At 43.3% G+C, this 21,378-nt stretch overlaps 1 protein-coding gene across 3 annotated transcripts in view; it reads left to right on the top strand.

Annotated features, from left to right (window-relative positions):
• The first annotated feature begins 11,690 nt into the window (after positions 1 to 11,690).
• LRP4 (LDL receptor related protein 4) overlaps positions 11,691 to 21,378 on the top strand; it is an 84,087-nt gene continuing 74,399 nt past the window's right edge. For all 3 annotated transcript variants that reach the window (XM_055793847.1, XM_055793846.1, XM_055793848.1), the window contains exon 1: positions 11,691 to 11,882. In XM_055793847.1, coding sequence (XP_055649822.1) covers positions 11,798 to 11,882 — 85 coding nt within the window. In that variant the 5' untranslated portion in view covers positions 11,691 to 11,797. The remainder of the gene's footprint in view (positions 11,883 to 21,378) is intronic.

Genomic DNA, 21,378 nt, shown 5'->3' with positions numbered 1-21,378 from the left:
TTTATCATCAGCCAGGCAATTTCACTGGTGTTCAGAAGCCAAATCTAAAAGCCTTTCTCTCCCATATCGGTAGTCAGCTGAGCTGGTAGGAGCCTTCCACAGGTTGTGCACTGTTTCTTTTTTTATTTTTTAAACCATTTCTGTAAACCACAATTTATTCTTGATCAATATCTGGAGCAGTCATTTACAGAAGGTCTTTACAGTCCAATTTTAAATACTACATTCTAATATCTATCTGGGATTTTTTTTTCTTGTTACTCTTTGGTTTCTACGGGTTGGGCTATGTTATTTCCTTTAAACCAGCTAAGGGAATCCTTTTGGACAATGAGCCCTTTTGTGGTTTTAATAATGACAAGTTTCAGTAGTAGTGGCGCCTGACTGTTAACAACTCAAAGAAAACTATATAAAAACAAGATGTTATTTCTGGAGCCATTTATAGACTTTCCTGTTTATTATTATTTCTCTCTGACCTTGCCAGAGCCAGGATTAGGTGATATAACAGATCAGCTGCAGCACTCACCTGTTCTCTCACACTCATGACCTGAAAAGGGACAAATGCTGCATGCCTGGCCATAGGTATTAAGTTTGTTTTCCCATGTTGATTTTAGAACCCTAGACTAGTGCATTTTAATAAATAAAGCAGGCTTTTCTGGGTCACTGGAAAACATCTGCAAGTTTGATAGCTGCCCCAAGAGGGGCAAATCTACCAGAGGCTTAATGTTCTTTTGGACCCAGCTGGAAGAGTGATGGTTGAAAAAACCCTTTTTTTTCTCTGCCACAAGCCCTTGGTAGATTATCAGAGGTGCAGGTCTCACTTCAGGGCAAGCATATGGAGTACACTTTTAGGGTCACCATCTGCCCTGGGAATCATGATGGTGCTTACATCTCTTAACTAAAGTTGCTGAGTTTTGTCTACCAGGGATATTTAGGTATTCAATCAGTCTTTCAGGGAGGATCAGCTGGACTACATTGATAACATTTTGTTCACAGCCTCTTCCAGAGTTAAAGAGACCTTGATTTGATTTAGCATAATTCACTTCAAACTGTGGTTTAAGTAGTCTTTCAGAAATCATACCTATAGGTAAACTGGGCTAATTTACTTATATAAGAGTTCATGTGACCACCAGTTTGAAAACAATGGTATAATTTATGTCATGAAAGAAAATTACTTTATCATATTTTGATGCATGGACTGAAAAACTCCTTTCTGTGTCAGTTTTATAAGTGTTTCTCAGCAATTTAGCTTAAATCAGACTTCTGTTTTCCTCCATTCCTACATATTTTGCTCCCACTATGTTAATTGCTTGGCTTACTCCTTGCTGGTTTTATGTTCACCTTCCTAAATTATACCATAGAAGTTGAGCTGAAATATTTTCCTTTTATTAGCCAAAGTTCTTCTGAGAAACAGCTCCTCTTTCAGAGAGAGTATTATATGGAATAATAAACAGGACTAGATATCAAGAAACAAATTCCAGAGGAAATGCCGTGTTTTAAACAGACTGAGTCATTTTGTCTGGCTTCTCTTACTTTTTCTTGGAATGAGATATTTTATTTGCTTACAATTTTAGCAATTATTGCTAAAGTAATTACAATAAAGCCTAGGCATATTGGAGGAAACTTAACTTTTCTATTTTTTTTCTCTTCAGGTGACAGCTGGAAATGCTATCGCTTTAAACATTACAACTGCAACGTCCACAGAACTAGGCTGTGGGCAGTCTTCAGTCCTGTTCCATCTGACTTCTATGAAATTAATGTAAGCCAGTTTCACAGAAACACTAGGAAACTGTTTATACTTTCTTGTTGATCCCTTGACCATCCAAAGCCTTGTCCTATTTTAAAAAGCTAAGAGCCTGTTTTGTGCAGGACTTAGCTTTTGAGGTTTTGATGGTGCTTTGGGCTTTTTGAGGCTTCCCACACATTTGCCTGTTGAGCTTTACCTAGTACATAACAATTAATAAAATTGCAAGTGTGATAACAAAATGTGTTTTTCTTAAGACACCTGAAAAACAAGTCATAATGAGAGGAGAAAAACACTGACTTAAAGAACTGTCAATCTTTATTGATAATCTTATTATTGCAAGCACCATAGCAGAGGTAAGTTTTGAGGAAAGAGCTGAAGCAATGGAGAATAAGAGCCTCACATGCTGTTATTTATGTAAATTATTGGAAATCTTGTAAGTGAAATTAAGATTCTATTATGCAATGCAGTTTAAAAATCAGTGGTGCTGAAACTGGATGATTCATTTATGAGTCAGTTGCAAACCCATAAAACCCTCCCATTAAATTTCTGATTTAATAATTACTTCTATGAATTGTGACCAAACTTTGTAAACACATGCACTAAAAATACAATTCTCTTAAATGAAAAAGTCAGCCAAGATCACAATGAAATTATGTGATGAAATCCATATTTTCATATTGTTGATTCCTCAGGAGACGTTTACAGAGAAAGTTCCAGTACTTTTACTGCTTATCCTACTCCTAGCCTTCTCAAGTTGAATGAACAGTTTATCTGGTTCACATGCAGCATAGTGCTTTTGCATGAGTACACCAATCATTATTCTCTAATAATGCATTATTAATATTAGTTTATCTTTTGGAGTAAAAACTAGACAGATAGGACTTAGATTGTTCTTTAAGATCAATGGTCTTTAAAGAAATCGCAAAGTTTCTTACTCCTAACATCTGCCACAAGATGAAGTCTGGAAACAGCTATGTTTTCCAGCTAGTGACAGAACATGACAACAGACAACAAGACAGCAGCAGTTCTCTTAAGTAGCCAGCATTTGTACCACTAAAGGGCTTAAATATGCCTTCTTTAATTGTGAGAATAAACTCAGCCAGTAAGGTGTCATAAGGATGCACGAAACTGTGCTGTGAATGTTATGCCATCATAATTTTTTAAAATTTATTTACTAGCTTACCTGCATTTTAATCTGGATTGCTGAGATATTTTTTCCCCTTGAACTGGTGGACAGAAAGAAAGCAAGCAGAGTTCTGATCTAATTTACAGGTCTTTCTGTATTGATGAGCTTTATGTTCACCTGAGGATTTTGGTCTAATCAAGCTCCCAGATCCTTGTATTTTAAATATAAGTTGTTAGGAGAAAAAACCTTGAAAGATTTTTCTACTCCTCAGACATAGGAATACTTCTAAATTCTGGGTGATCTGCTTATGAGAAGAGGGAATATTATTATGATAGGTTCTCCTGGCACATATTAAATACCTGTCCAAATTCTGGTTGGCTTTGAGCTTAGTGTTAGCAAGCAAAGTTGGCTTTTTTTTTTTTTTTTTGTAATGGCAAACTGTTGAAAGACTCTCCTTCAGTTTTTGTTCCTATTATCTCGTCAGGAAGGAAAGGACAACATCTTTAAAAGTACTTAAGTGCCAAGCGAGTGACCCTTCTCTGCTGGAATGCTGCCCCACTAATGATGCAGAGAAGAAAAACAGCCATTTCTGGCAGAGTTTGCAGAATCTCTCATGCCAAAAAAAAAAAAAGTCTAAAATGCCTGGTAAAAATAAATATCACTATGAAATTCTGGCATGGGAAGTATTTCTGACAGCCAAAGCTTAGCTCATCCTGGGGGGTAACCCAAGAAGGCCTGCAATTTTCATTCTTTATTCCTACTCATCGAATGTTCCTTGCAAACTTAAGCTGCCAGACTGTTATCTATTAGACCAGGTGTCTGTGTGAGAAATTTATAAGTAAATGGCTCTGTGTGTGTGCAAGACAGTAGGCAAATTTATGTGGGAATGAGCTATGCTTCTTGGGCTGAAGTAAAGCAGTAACTGATGGCTGTACTGGCCAGCTCATATGGGAAAGGTATATAACTTTCTGTGTGCAGTACAGAGATTTAGCACATTCAAAATACTGTGAAAGTATTTTGTCCTATAACATGTACCTGGAAAAGCAAATGATGAAACCAAGGGAAAAAGAAAAAATGAAAGAAAAATGATATCACAGATTCATTAAATCGTGGAATTCTTGCAAAACAATCCTTAGTTCTGCTTGTTAGGTACACAAAAGAGAGCCTGAGTGTTTATTAGGGCTGTTGTGAGAAAGCACTGTGGAACCCTGCAGCTATGCAAGAGCTGAAGTCAGTATTTATTTTTTTTCTGAAAGCACACATTGGTATCCCAGTCATTCACTGTGTAATATAAGAGGACAAAGTGATGAATGTTCTTTCCTTTTCCCTCCATAATACTTGAGGTGTTTTCGAGAGTAATGTCTTTTGGAGTCACTAGAGGAGATGATAGAGACCAGAAGAGGATATAATGGTAGGAGTACTTATGAAGAGAAGCTGAGTAGTGGATGGGAGACAGAAAGGGTAGTATGTGAATCACTTACTCAGAGAAAAGATAAGCCACAGGAGACTGAAACAGCAAACGAAGATCATGGCAATTAATTGTAAACAGAACAGAGGGAACATGGAATCTTTTACAGAATATAGTAGCAAATGAAGACATTAAATTTTATCTGAGAAACTTGTTTAAATTTCTCTTGATTTGTTAACTTTAGCATGCTAGTTTCTAAAACACAGCAAAAGAGATTGACTATTCTGCATTAGAAACTGATAATAAAATGCTAAGTAGTAAGAAAATATCCTTAAGGTTCCAACGCTTAAACTTCACACTTTGTGTTAGTGAACAAAGAGTTGTTCCTTGGACACTTAGAGTTTAGGTGTGGATCAAAGTTTCTTTCGAACTCCGTGACTAGAAACCATTTCTGATATTTACTAAGCATACTCAGTATACTCTAGGTTGTGTGAAACAAAAACCTGCAGTCTCTATGACAAAGTTTTCACTGTGCATTAAAAGCATGGTTTTGTGCTCGCTGAAGTCACCGATAAAATTTCCATCAACTCTGCTGACCTGGAATGAAGCATAAATGGAGATTCAATACACAAATCCACATTACCTTGAACTTTCAGAATGCTAATATTATGTTAATATGCTTAAGTATCCTAACATCGCGATGACATGGACATAAGGATACCTGGCTAGCAGGGAGGTTGGACGTGTGTGCATATGCGTGGGTGGCTGATCTCAGACTCATGTGAAGGGTGTGTGCAGCTCTGGATCTTGCTCCCACCTGTGCCTTTATTCAGGTCTCACTTCATGCTGGTAAGAAGCAATTAATTTGTTCCCTCATTCACATTTATCAAGAGCTAATATGAGAGAGGGAGAGGTGTTAAGAGGCGTCTCTGATTCAGCCATCTGATAGGAAAGCAGATGGTTGACATGCCTGTATGTCTTATCAGAAAGACTCAAGGGTTATATCTTGTGCATGCTGGCAGTACTTGCCTAACCCATTATGCCAGTAAAGTATTAGAACTGAATCACCTTCAAGAAAGAAAACACTCTTTATCTGTCTGTCTACGTTTTTACATCTCCATAGTGGCAGGGCTTCTGCAAACAAGAAAGGTTTGTGAGCTGAGGGAAAGATACATTTATGTCTTTCATATCTGTTCTCACTACTTCTTTCTCTTCCAGGCCTAATTCATGTATTCCAGTTTTTTGAGAAAGGAAAACTTTGCCCATCAGAGATATTCCACATACTGAGACATAAGGTCACCTTTCTTTCTGATTGTGTGATTGATTTCTATCACAAACTTTTTGTCTGAATACAGAGACTGTTGATGACAGACTACATTAATAGCTTGAAGTCAAAGAAAGAAACAGGTCTTCAGTTCCTAGAAAATGCTTCTCTGTGCAGTAAAAACTAATTTAGGAGCCACAACTTGCTTCTTAGCTTTTGAATGTATTTGGAGAATAAAGGTGGTTAGGCTTCTGTCTTCAAACTGAATTCTTCTACTGCTGACTTTTAAAAGAACATTTTCCTTTTATGCTCTTCCTCTTTTCTCTTCTTTTTTTCTGTGCCAGAGTCAAGGTATTAAGCTGTGCTGTTCCTAAGGCTAGGCCACAGGCTACCTTTGCAATGCAGACATTGTGCAAGGCCTGGGTAATTGCCATTTCACTGCAGGGAGGAGTCTCATCAGGAATAGAAGACAGTGTATTTGCATTATTTTTACATGGAGGATGTAAGGGAACCGGCAAAAGAAGGAGCAGAACCAGCTTGCAAGACACCCAGGAAGAGCTACCATCTCAAAGAAAACATGAAGAAAGGTTTGGTTTGGGGTTTTTTCCCCTAGTTTGAGAGTCAATTTACTTAGGGTTGAGGGTTTTTTCTTTCTTTTTTCCCAGAGTGGAAGACTGAACAGCCTGGCAGGTTGGCTTCAGTCCCACCTTCCAGACACACACACACAAAAAAGGGTGGGGTTAGGGGGTGGTGTGTGTGTGTTTCAGATGGATCTGCACTTTGGTCATCAAATTACAAAGGACCTTTTGCAAGATTATTCGTATCGCAGCTTCTGAATGTAGCTATTTCATGTAATCTATAGTTTTGCGGTTTTGCACTGCAAAGTAGAATTAATGGTGGTCCATGAGATAATCACAAAGTTTCCCAAAATAAATGCGCACTTGAAATGCTTAGAAGGCAGCAGATAAATGAAAGGTGAAGAAAAGGAAGTAAACATAAGCTTGAACTTGTTAACCTGAATTTTATTTTGTTGTAGATGAAAACAATTGTGGTACCACTGCAGAAGATGCCACGTGATTTACTATTTTCTTAAGAGTAAGTGGGCAGTAGTTTGGGAAACACCGTAAAGGACAATGATGACAGGATTTGAACATTTGTAACACCTATGGGCGTATCTCGGTATACAGTAGTAGTGCCACCACTTAGAAAACTTCAGGGAAGGCAACGAGGGAAAAAGTGATAGCATAAAATATAAATCAATGCTAAAATTTAATTTAATGTATTTAACACAGAGACCATCATTTACAAACTAGTCACCAGCTGCGAAAGCTGTAGGTCCCTCAGCTCTTTGGAAAATTGAACTGTTTCTTTACATGTCCAGTGGTGAATTCCGAGGCCCAACTGCCTAACTGCATCTTCCTACGTATAGGTAAAAACTTGACGTTTAACTGGTATTCCAAGCTACCACCTCTCTGGTTCACTGGTGATACTGAAGAGAGAACTGATGTGGCTAATGTAGCAGTGGAATAATGGTAGAAATTAAAAAGGCCATTGGAAAATCCCATAGTCTGATACTACGGAACGTGTGATTTTATCTTGAACCTAGAGCTCTGCTGGGAACAACTTGTTTTTTTCCTGGCTTTTCTGTTTAGTTAGTGGAGCTCACTAGTAATAGAGGATGTGATGAACCGGAGTGCAGAGTATGTAATGGGCTTTCCAGCTAGAATTTTCTGAATTGTATCCGTTATGGAACTTAGATTTGGGAGGGGTCCCAAAGGATTGCCTGGTCCAGCCTGCACTGCATCAAGACTAAATATATGGAGGCTACTACCACCATGCTTATCAACCTTTATTCTTAAAAAAATCCAGTAGAAGAGATTCCACAATCCCCCTAGACAGTCTGCTCCAGTGTTGAAAAATCCGTAGCTGGAATGCTGATCAGCAAAATCTTTTTAAGCATTTCTTGTCACAAATCAAGTTGACTGTTTCATGTCTTTCTGCTGCAGCCATGGAGGATAGCTGATCAACATCTCTCTAATGAGCTTGTATGTATTGGAAAGCTGCAGCTTGCTTGAAGCTTTTATTTTCTTGACTAGGCAAATCCAATTTCTTCAGCTTTTTCTCAAAGGGTTTGTTTTCTAAACTTCTTGTTCTTGTTGTTATTTTCTTGTTTCTGTTCAGCTGTGTTTTTATTTCTAAGGTGTTCATCCAGGACCAGACATATGCCACTTGGGGCTTCAGTATTAAGAAATCAAACAAATTGTCTTGTATATGACACACATGTTAATGCATTCGAGAATTAAACACATAGTTTGGCAGTGGCACTGCACTCTTGGTTTATATTGTTCGTTATCAGTACAACCTTAAGATCTGTTTTTGCTGTATTTCTGTCTAGTCAGGAATTTACATTGTTTCTTGATGTCTGTTTCCTAAGAATAATATTTTATATTTCTCATTACTGTTTTTTTCCTTGCTGGTTTTTGGATAACCCATCCAATTTGTCAATAGCATTCAGGGTGTCTGATCTCATCCTTCCTAGCATTCACATGCCCTACCATTGTTTTGAGGTTATCAGTTTTTTAAGCACAGATTTTACAAGCATAAACATTGTACCATCTGAGTTGTTAGTGAACTAAACAAAACAGAGCTTGGGACAGACCCTGAAAGGTATCTTTCTGAGGTGCCTTTGCATTTTGATGAATAACCACTAATGACCACTATGGTTTCCTTCTGTCAGATGCCCGCACACCTTCCACTAGTTGTATTTAAAATGTCATTCTGTGAAAGTGTCTTGTGAGATGGTGCCAAAAGCCATATAAGATGTATCATGTCTGTTGCCTTCTGTTTACCCAGTGAGCTTAACGTTACTTAGAAAAAGGGAACCCAATTTAGCACAAATGCATTTTGCCCATTTTCCATGTGCTTTTTTCATTTATTAATTAATAAATAATAAATTAATTAATTCTGTCTCAAATATTTTAACCACAATTGCTCCAAACATTTCTGAACATAGCAATTAAGCTATGTGATCTGTCACTCTCTTCTAGGAAACCTGCGGTGTGGAGGAGCATCTTCCCAAGGAAGAGCCCGTTTGAATGCTTAAGAATACTTTGACAGGTAAGACCAAAACAACTGTCCATTCAATTTTTTTCCCTTGGTTTTTTTCCGCTTTTTTTAACCTCTTCTTAAGGTCTCCACAGTTTTAAAATAGTTAAAGCATATTTTCCCCTAGTAATCCTACCTGGTTCTGGTTCCTTTCTTGTTTTTCCAATGACAGCGTGCCCTTGGGTCTCTTTCTCCCAACACAGGGTTGCTATTAAAAATTACTCTGAAAGTGGTGCAAACTTTTAGTATTTTTTCATAGTAGTGATTTTCTGTCATTGGACTGGTTTATTTCTCTAATGTGTGTGGGAGAATTATGTCCCAAAATGGTTATTAGGATAATAAACTTCTTCCTGTTCCCTTTATAAGGACTGGTGGGTTTTTTTTGATTAAGCATGTTGTCATATAAATTAATTGTTAATTATATTTTAATTACTTCTTTCTCATCTGTCTTACAGTACTTCCATTATATATCACTTATCAGTGATCTATAAATTATTACAGATTACTTAGTCATGTGCGTCCCTCCTAGCTGTAGGTTAAAGCAAGTACCTACCTTGTGCACGGATTGAAGTGCATTCTGATATTTACATAGTCTTTCTTAAAGTTTTTGGTTTGAAAGAGCTAAGTCCTAAGCATATGGCTAAATTTTACCAGCATTATTTAGCAGCCCTTCTACTTTTTTTCACCAAAAATACCCAGTTTACACTGCATAAGTCTACTTTACAATTATCCCTCAAGGATCCCACGTGGAGTCAGGGCTATATTCAGTCATAGTGTTGTATCAACAGGTAGGTAATTGAGAGGTTTACAATGTAAATTTCCATCTGCTCGACTGCAACCAATTTAGGAGATGGTTATGAAAGACAATACCATGTGCTTCTCTAACATTTCACCAGGGGATTTCAAAATGATTTAGAAGACAGATATAATTTAGAGAAGTTGAGCTTGGAGAGGAAAGCGGTTGCCAGAATACAGCACAAGATGCAGAGGACTGCTAGACAGACTTTAACAAACACAAGTGGGTAAAAACATTTGTTCCCTGGGGAGAGGAGAACTGAGGAGTTAATGAGTGAATTTATTTGTGTTTAGGACAATATTTTTCAAGAGGCTTTTGTTTCCAACAGAGGAAAATACTCGTCTCAACTGCTGGAAGACTGTTCCATGACCTAAGTGTATAATTATCAGAAAGTTCTGGGCCTCGTGTCTGTGCTTTATCACTTTCAGTACTTTGGCATCTAAACTTCTTACAAGCTTCTGTGAGCCTGAAGTTGGCAGGGCTCCCGATTTATACTACCTGAGGATCTACCCTGGTAGAGAATATAAAATTAATTTTGGTTATTTTGCCCTGTATCTTAGGGGGATGCAGTGAAGGGTTTTGCATGCTAGCCAGTCAGCCAACCCCCAGTCAGAGTGATGTTGATGTTTTCTCTCCCTGAACTTCAATCCACTTTTCCCAGCTCTACCACTTCAATCATCTTGAACTCTGGCATCCTGGAGTTTATTCCTTCACAATAACTGCATCTTCTTTCCATGCGTCATTCTGTCACTGCTTCCGAATCAATGTTAGCATAGAGAGTTTTTTTAATCTCTCCACCTCAATCAGTCCCTCTTGGCTGTCTGTGTTTGTTGTTACTCTTTTGCAGCTTTGTACGCTTTGCCTATCAAATATGTAGAATTCAATGCCATAGTCTGTGTGCTGTTGCATTCATGCTACATAAAGTGGATTGATTCCCATCTTGCAGCAGCGATTCTGCACATAAAGCAATAAGTCTGCATTTTTTTTAATTTTGGGGGCCATATATTATAGATTGATGCAAGGTTTGCTGCTTACTGTTCCTTATGGTGTTCTTGCTCTTGGGAGTTCTCCTCAGTAAAGCTCTGTGTTGGATTATTTTTTCCTTTCCATTGAGCTCAATTTGTCAAGACTCAGTCCCTGTTTCAATTTTATGTTGACGTTTTTAATAACATCCCTTGTCTTCACTATTTTACATTTAATTAATAGGAGTGGCAGAATCATCTCAATCACACGCTGTGCTGTTTACTTGCTCTTGTGATTCTTTAAAGGAGAGGATTAACTGCAGATTGCTCTGGCTTCATCTATATGAAGGCTTTAAATAAGACCATTCCTGCGATTGGCCCTTTGGTGTCAATTTGACAAAATTCCCCATCTTCCCCTGTGGTCCAGAGTTTGGACTATCTGAATCAGGTTTCTATTCAAGTTAATACTTTGAAATCAACCAAGATTAATTATTTGACAACAGTTTCTCACGTTACCAACCCTATGTATTACAACGTTGAATTATGCCACAGAGGAACGTAAAACTGGCTTTAAGGATGATGCCCGGTGAAAGTCCGTCTGCTTTTAATTGCAGCGCAGACTAGAAGGCGCGTCAGACAATCGTCCAAGTGTCAGTTTCTACCCCTGCAGGCAACGACCCTTGCTCTGTTTTTGGGGTATCCGAGATTCACAGAGCAGCAGCCGTCTCCGGCCCTCCCTCACAGCAGCACACTTGTGATGAACCGAGGGAAAACCCGGCCGTTTCGCTGCGATAGCGACAGGCACGCCGGGCGAAGCGCTCGGCACCGAGGCGCTTCCAGGCGTTCGGTCCCTGCAGGGGGTTTGGCAAACGGGGACGGGTGCAGGCAGCTGGCACAAGGCGGGAAGCGGTGGCAACGCCTGGGGGAACCGCTGGGCCACCGGGGGCTACCGGGCAGCCAAGAGCCCGGAGCGATGCTCCTCGCCAGCTCTGCGGGGCTTGGGGCGGCGGGAGCCCCGGGGCCGCTCTGGGAAGCGCTTCCCCCCCCGCGGCACGGGCGGAGAGGGGCCGGGGGCGAGCCCGGGGGTCTGCCCGCGAGGCGGGCTCCAGCGGGCGGGGATGGGGAGGGGGCGTCCGCCCGCGGAGCCGCGGCCCCTGGACCGCCTCTGCCGCGCCGAAAGTTTGCGAAGTGCTTCGGCGCTGGGGGGGAGCGGGGCGGGGGCTGCCCCGGCAGGGCTCCTCCTCCGGGGCCGGGCCTGGGCCGGGCGGAGCGGGGAGCGAGCCCCCAGCCCCGGAGCTGCCGCGGCCGCGGAGGGAGCGAGCGGCGGCCGCGCCGGGGTGCTTGGGCGCAGGGGGAGCCCGGGACGCGGCTGCGGGCGGCCCGGGCGCTGCCACCATGAGGCGGCGCGGCGGGGGCTGCCTCCTGCCCGCGCCTCCGCAGCTCCTGCTGCTGCTGCTGGGAGCGCTCCTCCGCGCCAGAGGTAAGCGGCTACCGCGGCACCCCCTGCCCCGGGAGGGGGCCCGGCCGCCGGCCCCGGGGACCGCGGCCCGGGGCGCGGAGCCCTGGCTCCGCCGCGCCGCTCACCTGCCCGCGCCCCCGCGGCTGGGGCGCCCTGTCCTGCCCTGCCCCGCCGCGCTTTGTCCGCGCCCCGTCCGGGCTCTCGCCTCCCCCGCGCCCCGGCGCGGCGGCCCGTGGCCGGCGGGGGTCCCGCGGCAGGCCGGGCGCGGGGGTCCCGGGGCGGCGGGGTGCGGGGGGCGCTGCCCTGGCCGGGCCGCCGCGAGCCCCCGCCGCCCACGCGGCCGCTACGCCCCGCGGAAGTTTGGCGGCGGGCGCGGGCTTTGTTCCCGCGGGGCGGGCGAGCGGCGGGGCGGGCGCGCAGGTTGCCTCGGAGGCTGCCGTGCCCGGCGTGTCGGGACAGCCGCCGCTCCGCAGCAGGAATGCAGCCGCGCACCGCCGCCACGGGCCCCTTAAAGGTACAGCCCGGCTGCGCGGCGCGGCCCCCGGCTACCTGCCTGCCTCGGCGGGGCCGGCGCCGCGCCTGGCGGAGCGGTGCCGGGGCAGCAGCGGCACCCGGGGCAGCGGCGAGGGAGGCAGGGGCTCGGCCGCCGGCCGGGCGAGCGGGGCGGCAGCTCCGCGAAGTCCCGCCGGTGGAAACTTGGAAGCTTTGTGGTTGCTCTATCAACTGAAAAGCAATTGCTGGTTCTTCGTCTTGTGCGGTAACGCTTTATTTGGCGAGTGCGCCCGGTGGAGGGGCAAACATCGGGACGCTGCGCGGAATTGTTTATAGAGAGTTGGCAGGCTTTTGGGGGAGGGGTGCGGAGAGGAGACACGCACCTCACTGCTCTCCCTCCGCTCCCATGGCAGCTGCTGTATAATTTCACCCATCCGTTTTCTCCCGTGCTACTCTGAAATTACAGGAAGCATTTGCAGTGGGGCTGCTGACCTCCATCGTTCGGCAAGTATTGCCCCTGGGGCGCAATCGCATGGAGTTTGGGTTTCAAGTAATATTATTTCTCTTCTAACAAGAATCCTAATTGCAGGCAGCTTTGAAGAAGGTGCTAAACCAGCTTGGAGTGGCAGAGCAGACAGCTGCAGTTCTGTGTATCAGAAAATCTGCTTTTTAGTGAACCAGAAGTGCTCTTTAAGTTCCCAAGTGCCACACAGATACTTAGCCTGCAGTCTAGGAGAGAGAAGGATCTAAAACCGAGATCTTAGTGTAGGTGCAGATCTGGATGTGTTTTATTTTGGCCGTTACCCAGGTGCTCCTCGTTAATGTGTCTGGGCTGTTAACAGCCCTGTGGGGGATGTCTGATTGTAAAGTGCAGGTTTGCTCGTAGGTGGTTGTGCCTTGATGTCTCCAGGACACTTTTTATGGCAGTTTGTCTCTCTTTCAAGTAGTTTGCCCATCAGGGCACTTTCCTATATCATCTTGTCAAATGAATGTGAGTTTATGATTGGGTGTGCCAGCTGCTTCCAGAGGCGAGCATCCTCTTCCCTTCATGGGAAGATACATTTTGCAATGACGACACAGTACCCAAGGAATTTTTTTCCTCTTTGAAGCAAGAAAATACAGGACATGTCAGCATGGAGGTGTCGGAGAAGATGCCAGAGTTTGTGGTGAGTCGGTGTTCTTCCCCTTAGCTAGAAATTTCTTGTCGCTGTCCCTTAGAAGTACCTGCAGGGATGGTGTACAGCTTAACTGTCATAAAAGCATTCACAGCCACAGAACTCGCAATGCCAAACAGGTAAACTGTTAGAAACGTGTGGTTGTTTACCACTGTGCCTCAGTACAAGAGCAGGTAAAGCAAACAAGTGTGCAAGATCAACCTTTGACCCTCTTTTGATGGATAGTGGCAGTTAAAGCTGGAGAAGTCTGTGCCAAAAAAAAAAAAAGGTCTGCAAGTATCTTGAGCTCTTGGCAAAGCACCTTGCAGGTAAAAAGGGGTATACAGAGAGAATTTAAAGCTAATGCCATGCACTGCTGGTGCGCAGTGATGAAGGTGGCCCTGATGTTAATGATGAGCTGTGGTAGTATAAATACAGAATGTCACAGAACCTGTCTGGGTGATGTGCTTGCCCTTCTGGCTCCTGGAGCTCTGCCAGAAAAATATATGGCTAATGTCAGAGTTTCACTCTCTGAACATCTTGGCTACATATTAGAGTCACAAACCTAACGTGATATCTCTGTAGTAGTTTGCAGTGGGAACAGTGATCTCCGTTACCTGTGCTTGGCACTGCATTGCTTCTGCAGCTCTCAGCCAAGTGCAAAGCCCCGTTTTCCTGTTGTCAGCTTGCAGCTGATAATGTTCTACTTCCTGGGTGTGCTGAGGGGGCCTGGCTTTACTGTGGGTCAGGCGGGATGATACTCACAAATCTCACGATCACCCTGAATTACCTCAACTGTTTCTTTTTGTCAAAGTGATGATGGCACTGAGTAACATCCCCTCTCTTCTAAAATGAAGAGTAAGATGCTGCAGGAGGCTGACACCACAAAGTGGTGGTGTTGGGGGTTTTGTTTCATTTTATTTTGTTTGGGTTTGTTTTGCTTAACAGTTCTGTGTCAACTGAAAACATGGTAGAATTAGTGGAAAAGCATAAAGCATAAGTCTTCCAGTATGAAGTTAACATTATTGTTTCATTTATGTAGTGTAGATAAGCAAATTTTTTTATCTTCTCTTTCCGAAAGCTTCCAGTTGAGTGCTTTAGCACTGTTTTCTGCAAGAGAGAATCCCTTCTTGCATCCTGGGAGTGTGGGTGTATTTAGCAACCAAATTAATAGGTGCTTAAAGTGCTTGCATTTCCACAGTGTCGAGTGAACCTTGAAGAGGGATATTCTGTTCATGTGGACCATAAAATAGCATTCAGCAAACTTGGAGGTGTTTGGCTACTTTGTGTTCACTGAAGTTACAGAAGATAAAGCGGTTGGATATAAACCTGATCCAGTTGTTTGTAGGTCAGACCAGAAGGCGGTACTTGTTCTTATGTTAACCAGAAAAAGAAATGGAAGTGGTTTATATTATGTTTTTACTCCTAGAAACCTGTAGTTCCCCAGACTGGTGAAGTTAACATTTAAAAAATAATTAAAACATTCATTCTATGAGAATGATCTGTAGTCTGATAGTCCTCTTGAATCTTCCTGCACTCTTGTGAAATAGGCAAATATTATCCTTGTTTTGTAAATGTGAGAAGTGAAGTAGAAATTGTCTTGCCCAAGGCCAACTCCATTTGCCCTAGAATGCAACTTACCATTGAACACAATAGCATATATGCTTCATAACACTTATAAAAGCTGATAAAGAGATGTTATCTTGAAAACCAGTCAGGGTTTTAAAATAGGTTTAAAAAGTGCACGTCCTACACCTTCGTTGAATTCCTCTGCTGCTCATTACTTCTGGCTATTTCTCTTTTTAATAATACTTCTATTTCTCTCACTGATGATCAAAAGAGTCATAAAACCACAGAAATTTTACTGGCTCTCCATTGGAAAGGGTGACTTGGTAAGTGAAGCGTTGTTAAAAGAAATGTGTAAGCAAAGTGGACACTATTTCTCTTCTCTGTTATTTGCACCTATTTGTGATGTTATCTTGAAGGGGTTTACTTAGTAAGGTGATATATACGCACATGCATGCGTACTTAAATTGAACATCTTTCAAGATATCTGGCTTTGGCCGATACAACATCCAGAGCTGCAGCTCTGGCATACAGGAAACCCACACCATTAATTGGCATACTGTATTTAGTGGCTGTCTGTGCTTCACACAGATCATGGCAGAGAACGCTAATTGTAGTTGTCATTCATGAATCCAATATGCTTGATGGTTGGGTTCTTGCTTTTGCGTCTGTAGTGCCTGTGGTTCTTGGCCATGGCTTTACGTTAGGCATTACTCTTTTTATGGGCTTTTGTTGTCTTTATGGCATGAAGACTGGGCACTGTAACACATCTTGCATCTCTTCTTCCTATATAGTCTTCGCTGTAGATTTCCATTCCCCTGTACTAAAGATAGTAACTGCGTGGATCCAGGGGCTTGTGGGTTATTCATGCTGTATGAGTAGTCACTCTGGGACTGTCACCTTGGGAGTATTTGGCTGCCATCCTGTTGTGGGTGAGTTTGTGTTCAGCTTTCTGGGCATTTTTTTGCCTCTGTTACGCAGAACTGGCTGGTAAAGGCTGAAGTATTCTAGCCTGTGTATTTAGTCTCAGAGAGACTTGAGCCGCAGTCAGGGTTTCTGCAAGGAGCAGAACTCTGCTGCTGTGAGCCTAGATGAAAGGAGACTCACTATGTAAGGACAGCAAAATAAGTTTTCATAAAGACTTTATTAACATCAACCAGAACTGATGTTTGTGGGCTTTTGCCTTGCTAAATTGTGGATGACTGAAACTCCTCATATCAAGGAATTAAGTTTGTTGTTTAAAATAGAAGAAGTAAGGGGATTGAACAGTTGGGAGCCTGATTCTGGTGGTATGAGATACATTGCCTATAGCAGGATGCTTAATGTCAGTACAGCTTTGGGTTGCGAAAAGTAATAACAGAAGCTTTTGTTTTTCATGAGGTTCTTCTTAGGTCATTAGGTTTTTCTGGTTTTAGCCACCAGTCAGCAAGTCATAAACCATGAAGATTAATGGACAGTATTGTATATGCATATTCAACGTTTGTACTACAGACTGCAGTTTTGTCAGAACGTGTATGACTGAAGGCCGTGCAGGCTCTTGTTCCTCAAGCTGTTGTATGTTAATAACAACTTTCTGATGTTGAGGTACATGAAACTAAGAAGCACCAGATTTTTCCCCTGAATGGGTTGGGATGAGAATAGAATTTACCTCCCTGTACTATAGTGATGAGGCATTTTAAAGAAATGTTGTCCCGCAAAGCTTCTAGTAGAGAATGTGTTTGCCTGAAATCAGACCCCGTATTCTGTAGTGTCAAGGTGAAGTTTTACTCCAGCTGGTCAATTTAACTCCAGTGAGACGTTCTTAAAACTCTAGGCAGGGGAGACCTCTCTCCTGGCTACCAGCATGGTGACTTCCTCCGTATGCCCTAGCGGGGCATAGTCTTCTGTGTCCCTTTGTTACTGCCTGACAGCCCCTCCCAGCTGCTGGAGCTTTCTGTTTCTATTGCATAGCAGCAGTTCTTTAATCAGAAATCTTGTTAGTATTCAAGGATAATTGATCCGACTCTCTGGTAGGGGGTGGGGACCCAGCCTTGCATCCTTCTCCTACTTGCCACCCCCAGTTTGACCCCTGTTGTCTCTTTGTTTTCTCCTGTTAAGTTTGTGCCAGTGATGTGTGTGTGTGCTGTTTTTCCAAGCAGCCTGAAGTTGGCTGTAACCAAGAGCAGCAGTTAAATAGAGCCCGATTTCCCCGCTTCCTGGCGTTTAGTTGTTCGGCTCCATTTTCTGGTCTTCTGTGTTTTTGATTTGCAGAGAAGGAACTTACTTGGTGCCCCCGGGCATCTCTTAAATCCATTAGAACAAACTCCATTATTTCACTGTACTTAGAAATCCTCCTCCTTTAGTCCCAGCATCCATCAAAATAATGTATCCTCTGTAAGGCCCTCTGGAAAATGTTTAATAGGATCTTGAAAAGAACTCTCAAGGAGAGTTCCAGTTGGGAAGGAGAAGGGGGAGGGGAGAAGGCTAATGGAAGATCTGACTGTGACTTGCAGTAAGCCCAAACTTGGCCTGTCAGCTCTCCCTTCACCTCCATGCCGAGGGAGTGCTGAACCGAGCCGATCCAACACTGGGATCAAAGCTGGAAACAAAAGATTTTGGGAGAAAAATTTCCTGCCTGGCCAGGAGGCAGCCACACAAAAGTGGTGTGTAATTTATCATTTGAAGTTTATTTCTGCTGTGTTCCTTCTGGAGAGGGAAGGGAAAAAGAAGTGACTTTCTTGCTGTTTCCGAGAGGATAAGTGATGACTTTGGAGACTTGAGGCAGGAGGGGGTAGAGATACCATGGGAAAACTTTTTCAGTGCAGTCTGTACCCAGGTCTTCTCTTCTCAGACATTCTGTTGGGGGTGAGGATGACCCTATTCTTGCCTTTCAAAGTTTCAGGGAGTGAATACTTTTAACTTCTTTGGTCATTCCAAAGTCTCAGTGTATGGAGTGGCTCTGCTCTTGGCAAAACCAAGTTCTTTGAATTTCTGAGGTGTTTTTCTTACTTTAAGGATTCGTCTAAGTGCTGTGGCTCTGTAATGTGGAGGAAGAGGCTATGTTTGCCCCAAAGGGTTTATAGTCTAAATTGGACATCTGACATCTGATAAGGATCAGGGATGTGATAATTCTAGTGGGATAGATAAGGTCAAATATTAAAATAGCATACCTTTCTAATTACATTTCCTTTAGCTTTGGTTTAATGGGAAAAGCTTCTGAAAGTTTTTCATTCTAATCACTTCTTAGAACAAGGGTAGAGAGGGCTTTTTGGGTACGAGTTGGCATCAGAGACTCCTGAAAGCTGGTAACTGCAGAAATAAGTATGAGGAAGCAGATGCAAGAGTAGTGTAAACTATGAGAAGAAGGAAAGGGGATACAGGAGTACAGATATTAGCAGAAGCAAAGATAGGTATTTTGGAAATGAGAGCCAAGGACCTGAGCTGGCAAAGGAATGGAAGAACCGTGTAAGGAGATCCAAGTGGAGTAATTATATGGGATCTGATGGCAGAAAGAGGTGTTAATTAGGTACTATAGAAGATGGAAATCTTGAAAGTGAAGATGAGCATTGAGCAGAACTTAACTGCTGAGGCAGGGCAAGACATGTTAGTAATGCTCTAAAGGAGGATGCGACAACTTGCCAGGGACCCTTGACAGTAGAGTCCCTGGCGTACTGGGGTGATTTGATGAAGGATCAGGAGGTCAGCAATAGGGGCAGAGGTGGAAAGGGAGACTGATATTGGCATAGTGCTGAGATGGCAAGCTCACAAGATAGAGGTAGTGACGGAGCTGTCTGCAGCAGTGGAATATGGGGCCTGTCAGGCTTGGGACCACATACAGCCAGAAGGGGTTTTGAGTGGGATGTCTAGGAAGATGTTTTGGAGGACAGCCCTGTCTGGAAAACTGTATGAAATGGAAGGGCAGAGTTGGAGAGAAGCTAGGAGGTGGGAGACGATTGCCTGGAAAAAGGCGTGAAGTAAGAATAAGAGATTACTCTGGGTTTGGAAAGGAGTCTGAGTAGAGAAGCAACAAGACTGGTGGCAGAAAATAACACCATTCCTGGATAAAGAGGCTACTTCTCTTCCTCTTCTCCATTAAGAATTGCTATGTGAAGTCACTAGGGAGAACTGTTAAAACACGAGCATGTGATGTTCTCGGCTTCCTTCTCTGAAAGGCTCATAAGAAGCATTGTGTGACTATGCAGGAAGGTTAGAGGGAAATAAGCACTCTGCTCCTTTAGCCTGAATCTCCAGCTCTGTCAGTTCATTGACTTGGTGACAGCTGGTAGTGTCTGGGAGAGGTTCTTGCCTCAAGGTGCAGCCGTTCACTGTAGCAGAACTGTGTCTCATGGGATCTAGGATTAGAATAAAATACACACCTTCATTTTTTTTTTTCCCCCTTTGTGCTCCCACCCAATTTTAGTTCTGAATTTCTGTAGCTGCTGAATAGTCAAATCCTTTCTTTGCAACTCTGAGGGCAGGGGAAAAAATGATAAGTCTAAGGGCTGTAATTTCCTGCTTCTGTTCCGAGCTCCTGATGATGAACCAGGAGGTGGGATAATTCTCTGAATTAAAATGGCATTTGTTAAGAGGAAGCCAGCTTTACTGCTGTCCTTTCTTTGTGAGTCAGGATTTGCAACTTCTTAAGGCTTGACAGATTTAGGAAATGAGGTTTTTGAGGCCTCGGAGATGGTGGTGTTCTTACTGATTTTTTTGAAGCCTGTTACTCTTGAAAAGCCTGAGTTGAGTTTCTCATGGCTGGAGGACATGCCCCTAATTTGTGCTGCCTTTTTAAAGGGGCCTTGATCAGCACAGTACCTATTAGCATGAGGGAAAACATAATGGGTCTGGCTGTGAGAGGAAACCGGAGATTTGTGGCCTGGGAAAGGGAGGTAGATTGGAGGTTGCCATTCTGGAGCCTTTAATAGCCAAGAAGCAGGAGAGGATATTCACTGCTGGTGGACCATCTGCTTTTTTGTCATGGGTCTCAAACAGAAATGTTCAGTGTCTAAATCTTAGAAAGCATGATGTGGGAGACCCAAGTTAAAGAGCAGGTTGACTTGAGAGCTGTGTCCATGCGGAGTCAAAGTGGTGAAGGGATTTTTCCTGGGCATTGACTGGGGAACAGGGAAGGACTGAATTGGGCTGGTTGGTGAGGTTGTAGTCCTTTGCCATCTTTGCTGAGGCTGTAGGGAAGGCTGCCCCTGGGTCTGACTTCTTCCCCCTACCAGAAACGGCAGCTGCAGGGGCTGGAGGGTGTTGACTTCTGAACAGCTGATTCCCGGGCAGTAAAGACGATTCCTGGGCAGTTAAGATGTCTCCCACAAGGGTGGTAACCTCATGTGTTGTTCCAGTTTGAACTGTCACTGCTCATGAACCGACACCCTCTACAGGCCTTTGTTCACTGCATTTTTGAGTGTAAGGAAGAATTCTGACCTGCAGTCAGCATTACCTTAAATAACAGAAGGCCTTTAGGCCTTTTGGGCGTTTGTTGGTTTGCTGGTTTTTTTTCCAGGCCCAGGGTTCTTGTTGTCTGTGGAGCAGGTGGATCGCTTGTCTGTGCTTCAGTTCTCCTGGAAGGGCAGATTCGTCATCTTCGGCAGTTGGTACCAGTACCCAAGCAGGGAAGAGCAACCAACCTTGTTGATCCCAGCTTTCTGCAGCCTTCCACTACAAACTCTTTTGGCCTGAAGCGGCTCATCCACGCACAGGAGAAGCCTGTTGTTTCTCTGAGGTTCCTCTTTGTTTGTGACCTGCCTCCTGTGAACTGGAAGATGGGAGCTGTAATCTTCTGTTGCTCTTACTGCAAATTCCAGACTAGAACAAAATCGGATAATTCCTTAGGTTAAGTTTTCCAGTCAGCTGTCCCTAGAACATGTTTGGGGTTTTTTGTTTTGTTTTGTTTGATTGGTTTTTTTCGTACTTCCTTTCTTGCTTGTTATGGTTAGTTCTTCATCTACAAGTCTCCATAAGTCTGGGAGCAAACATTTAAGCTGGAAAGGAATGTCAAAAAAAAGTAAAAAAGAAGAAGGAAAAAAAAGGGCTAAGTCCTGTGATACTCTAGTAATTTTTTGTTGGGTGGTTGTGCTGGAGAAGCAAACTTGATGACAGAAATAGGTATGCTGAAGATTATGCTGAAGCTTGGATTATTACTTTCTGAGAAATGACCCATGAGCAATTTTTGTGCTGCAGATGCTTTAGAACAGACTGACAGGGAGGAGGGGGTGGCAGGCACGTGTCTACTTTAAACACTTGGCAACCCCCCCTGTTTAGCTTCATCGGTTATGCGAGGCCAAATCTAACACAGTTACAGTATAGAACTAATGGGA

The sequence above is a fragment of the Falco peregrinus genome, chromosome 1, assembly GCF_023634155.1.
Source record: "Falco peregrinus isolate bFalPer1 chromosome 1, bFalPer1.pri, whole genome shotgun sequence".
Taxonomy (NCBI): domain Eukaryota; kingdom Metazoa; phylum Chordata; class Aves; order Falconiformes; family Falconidae; genus Falco; species Falco peregrinus.
Note: the sequence above shows the minus strand (reverse complement) of the source record. Positions and strands in the feature narration are given on the sequence as shown.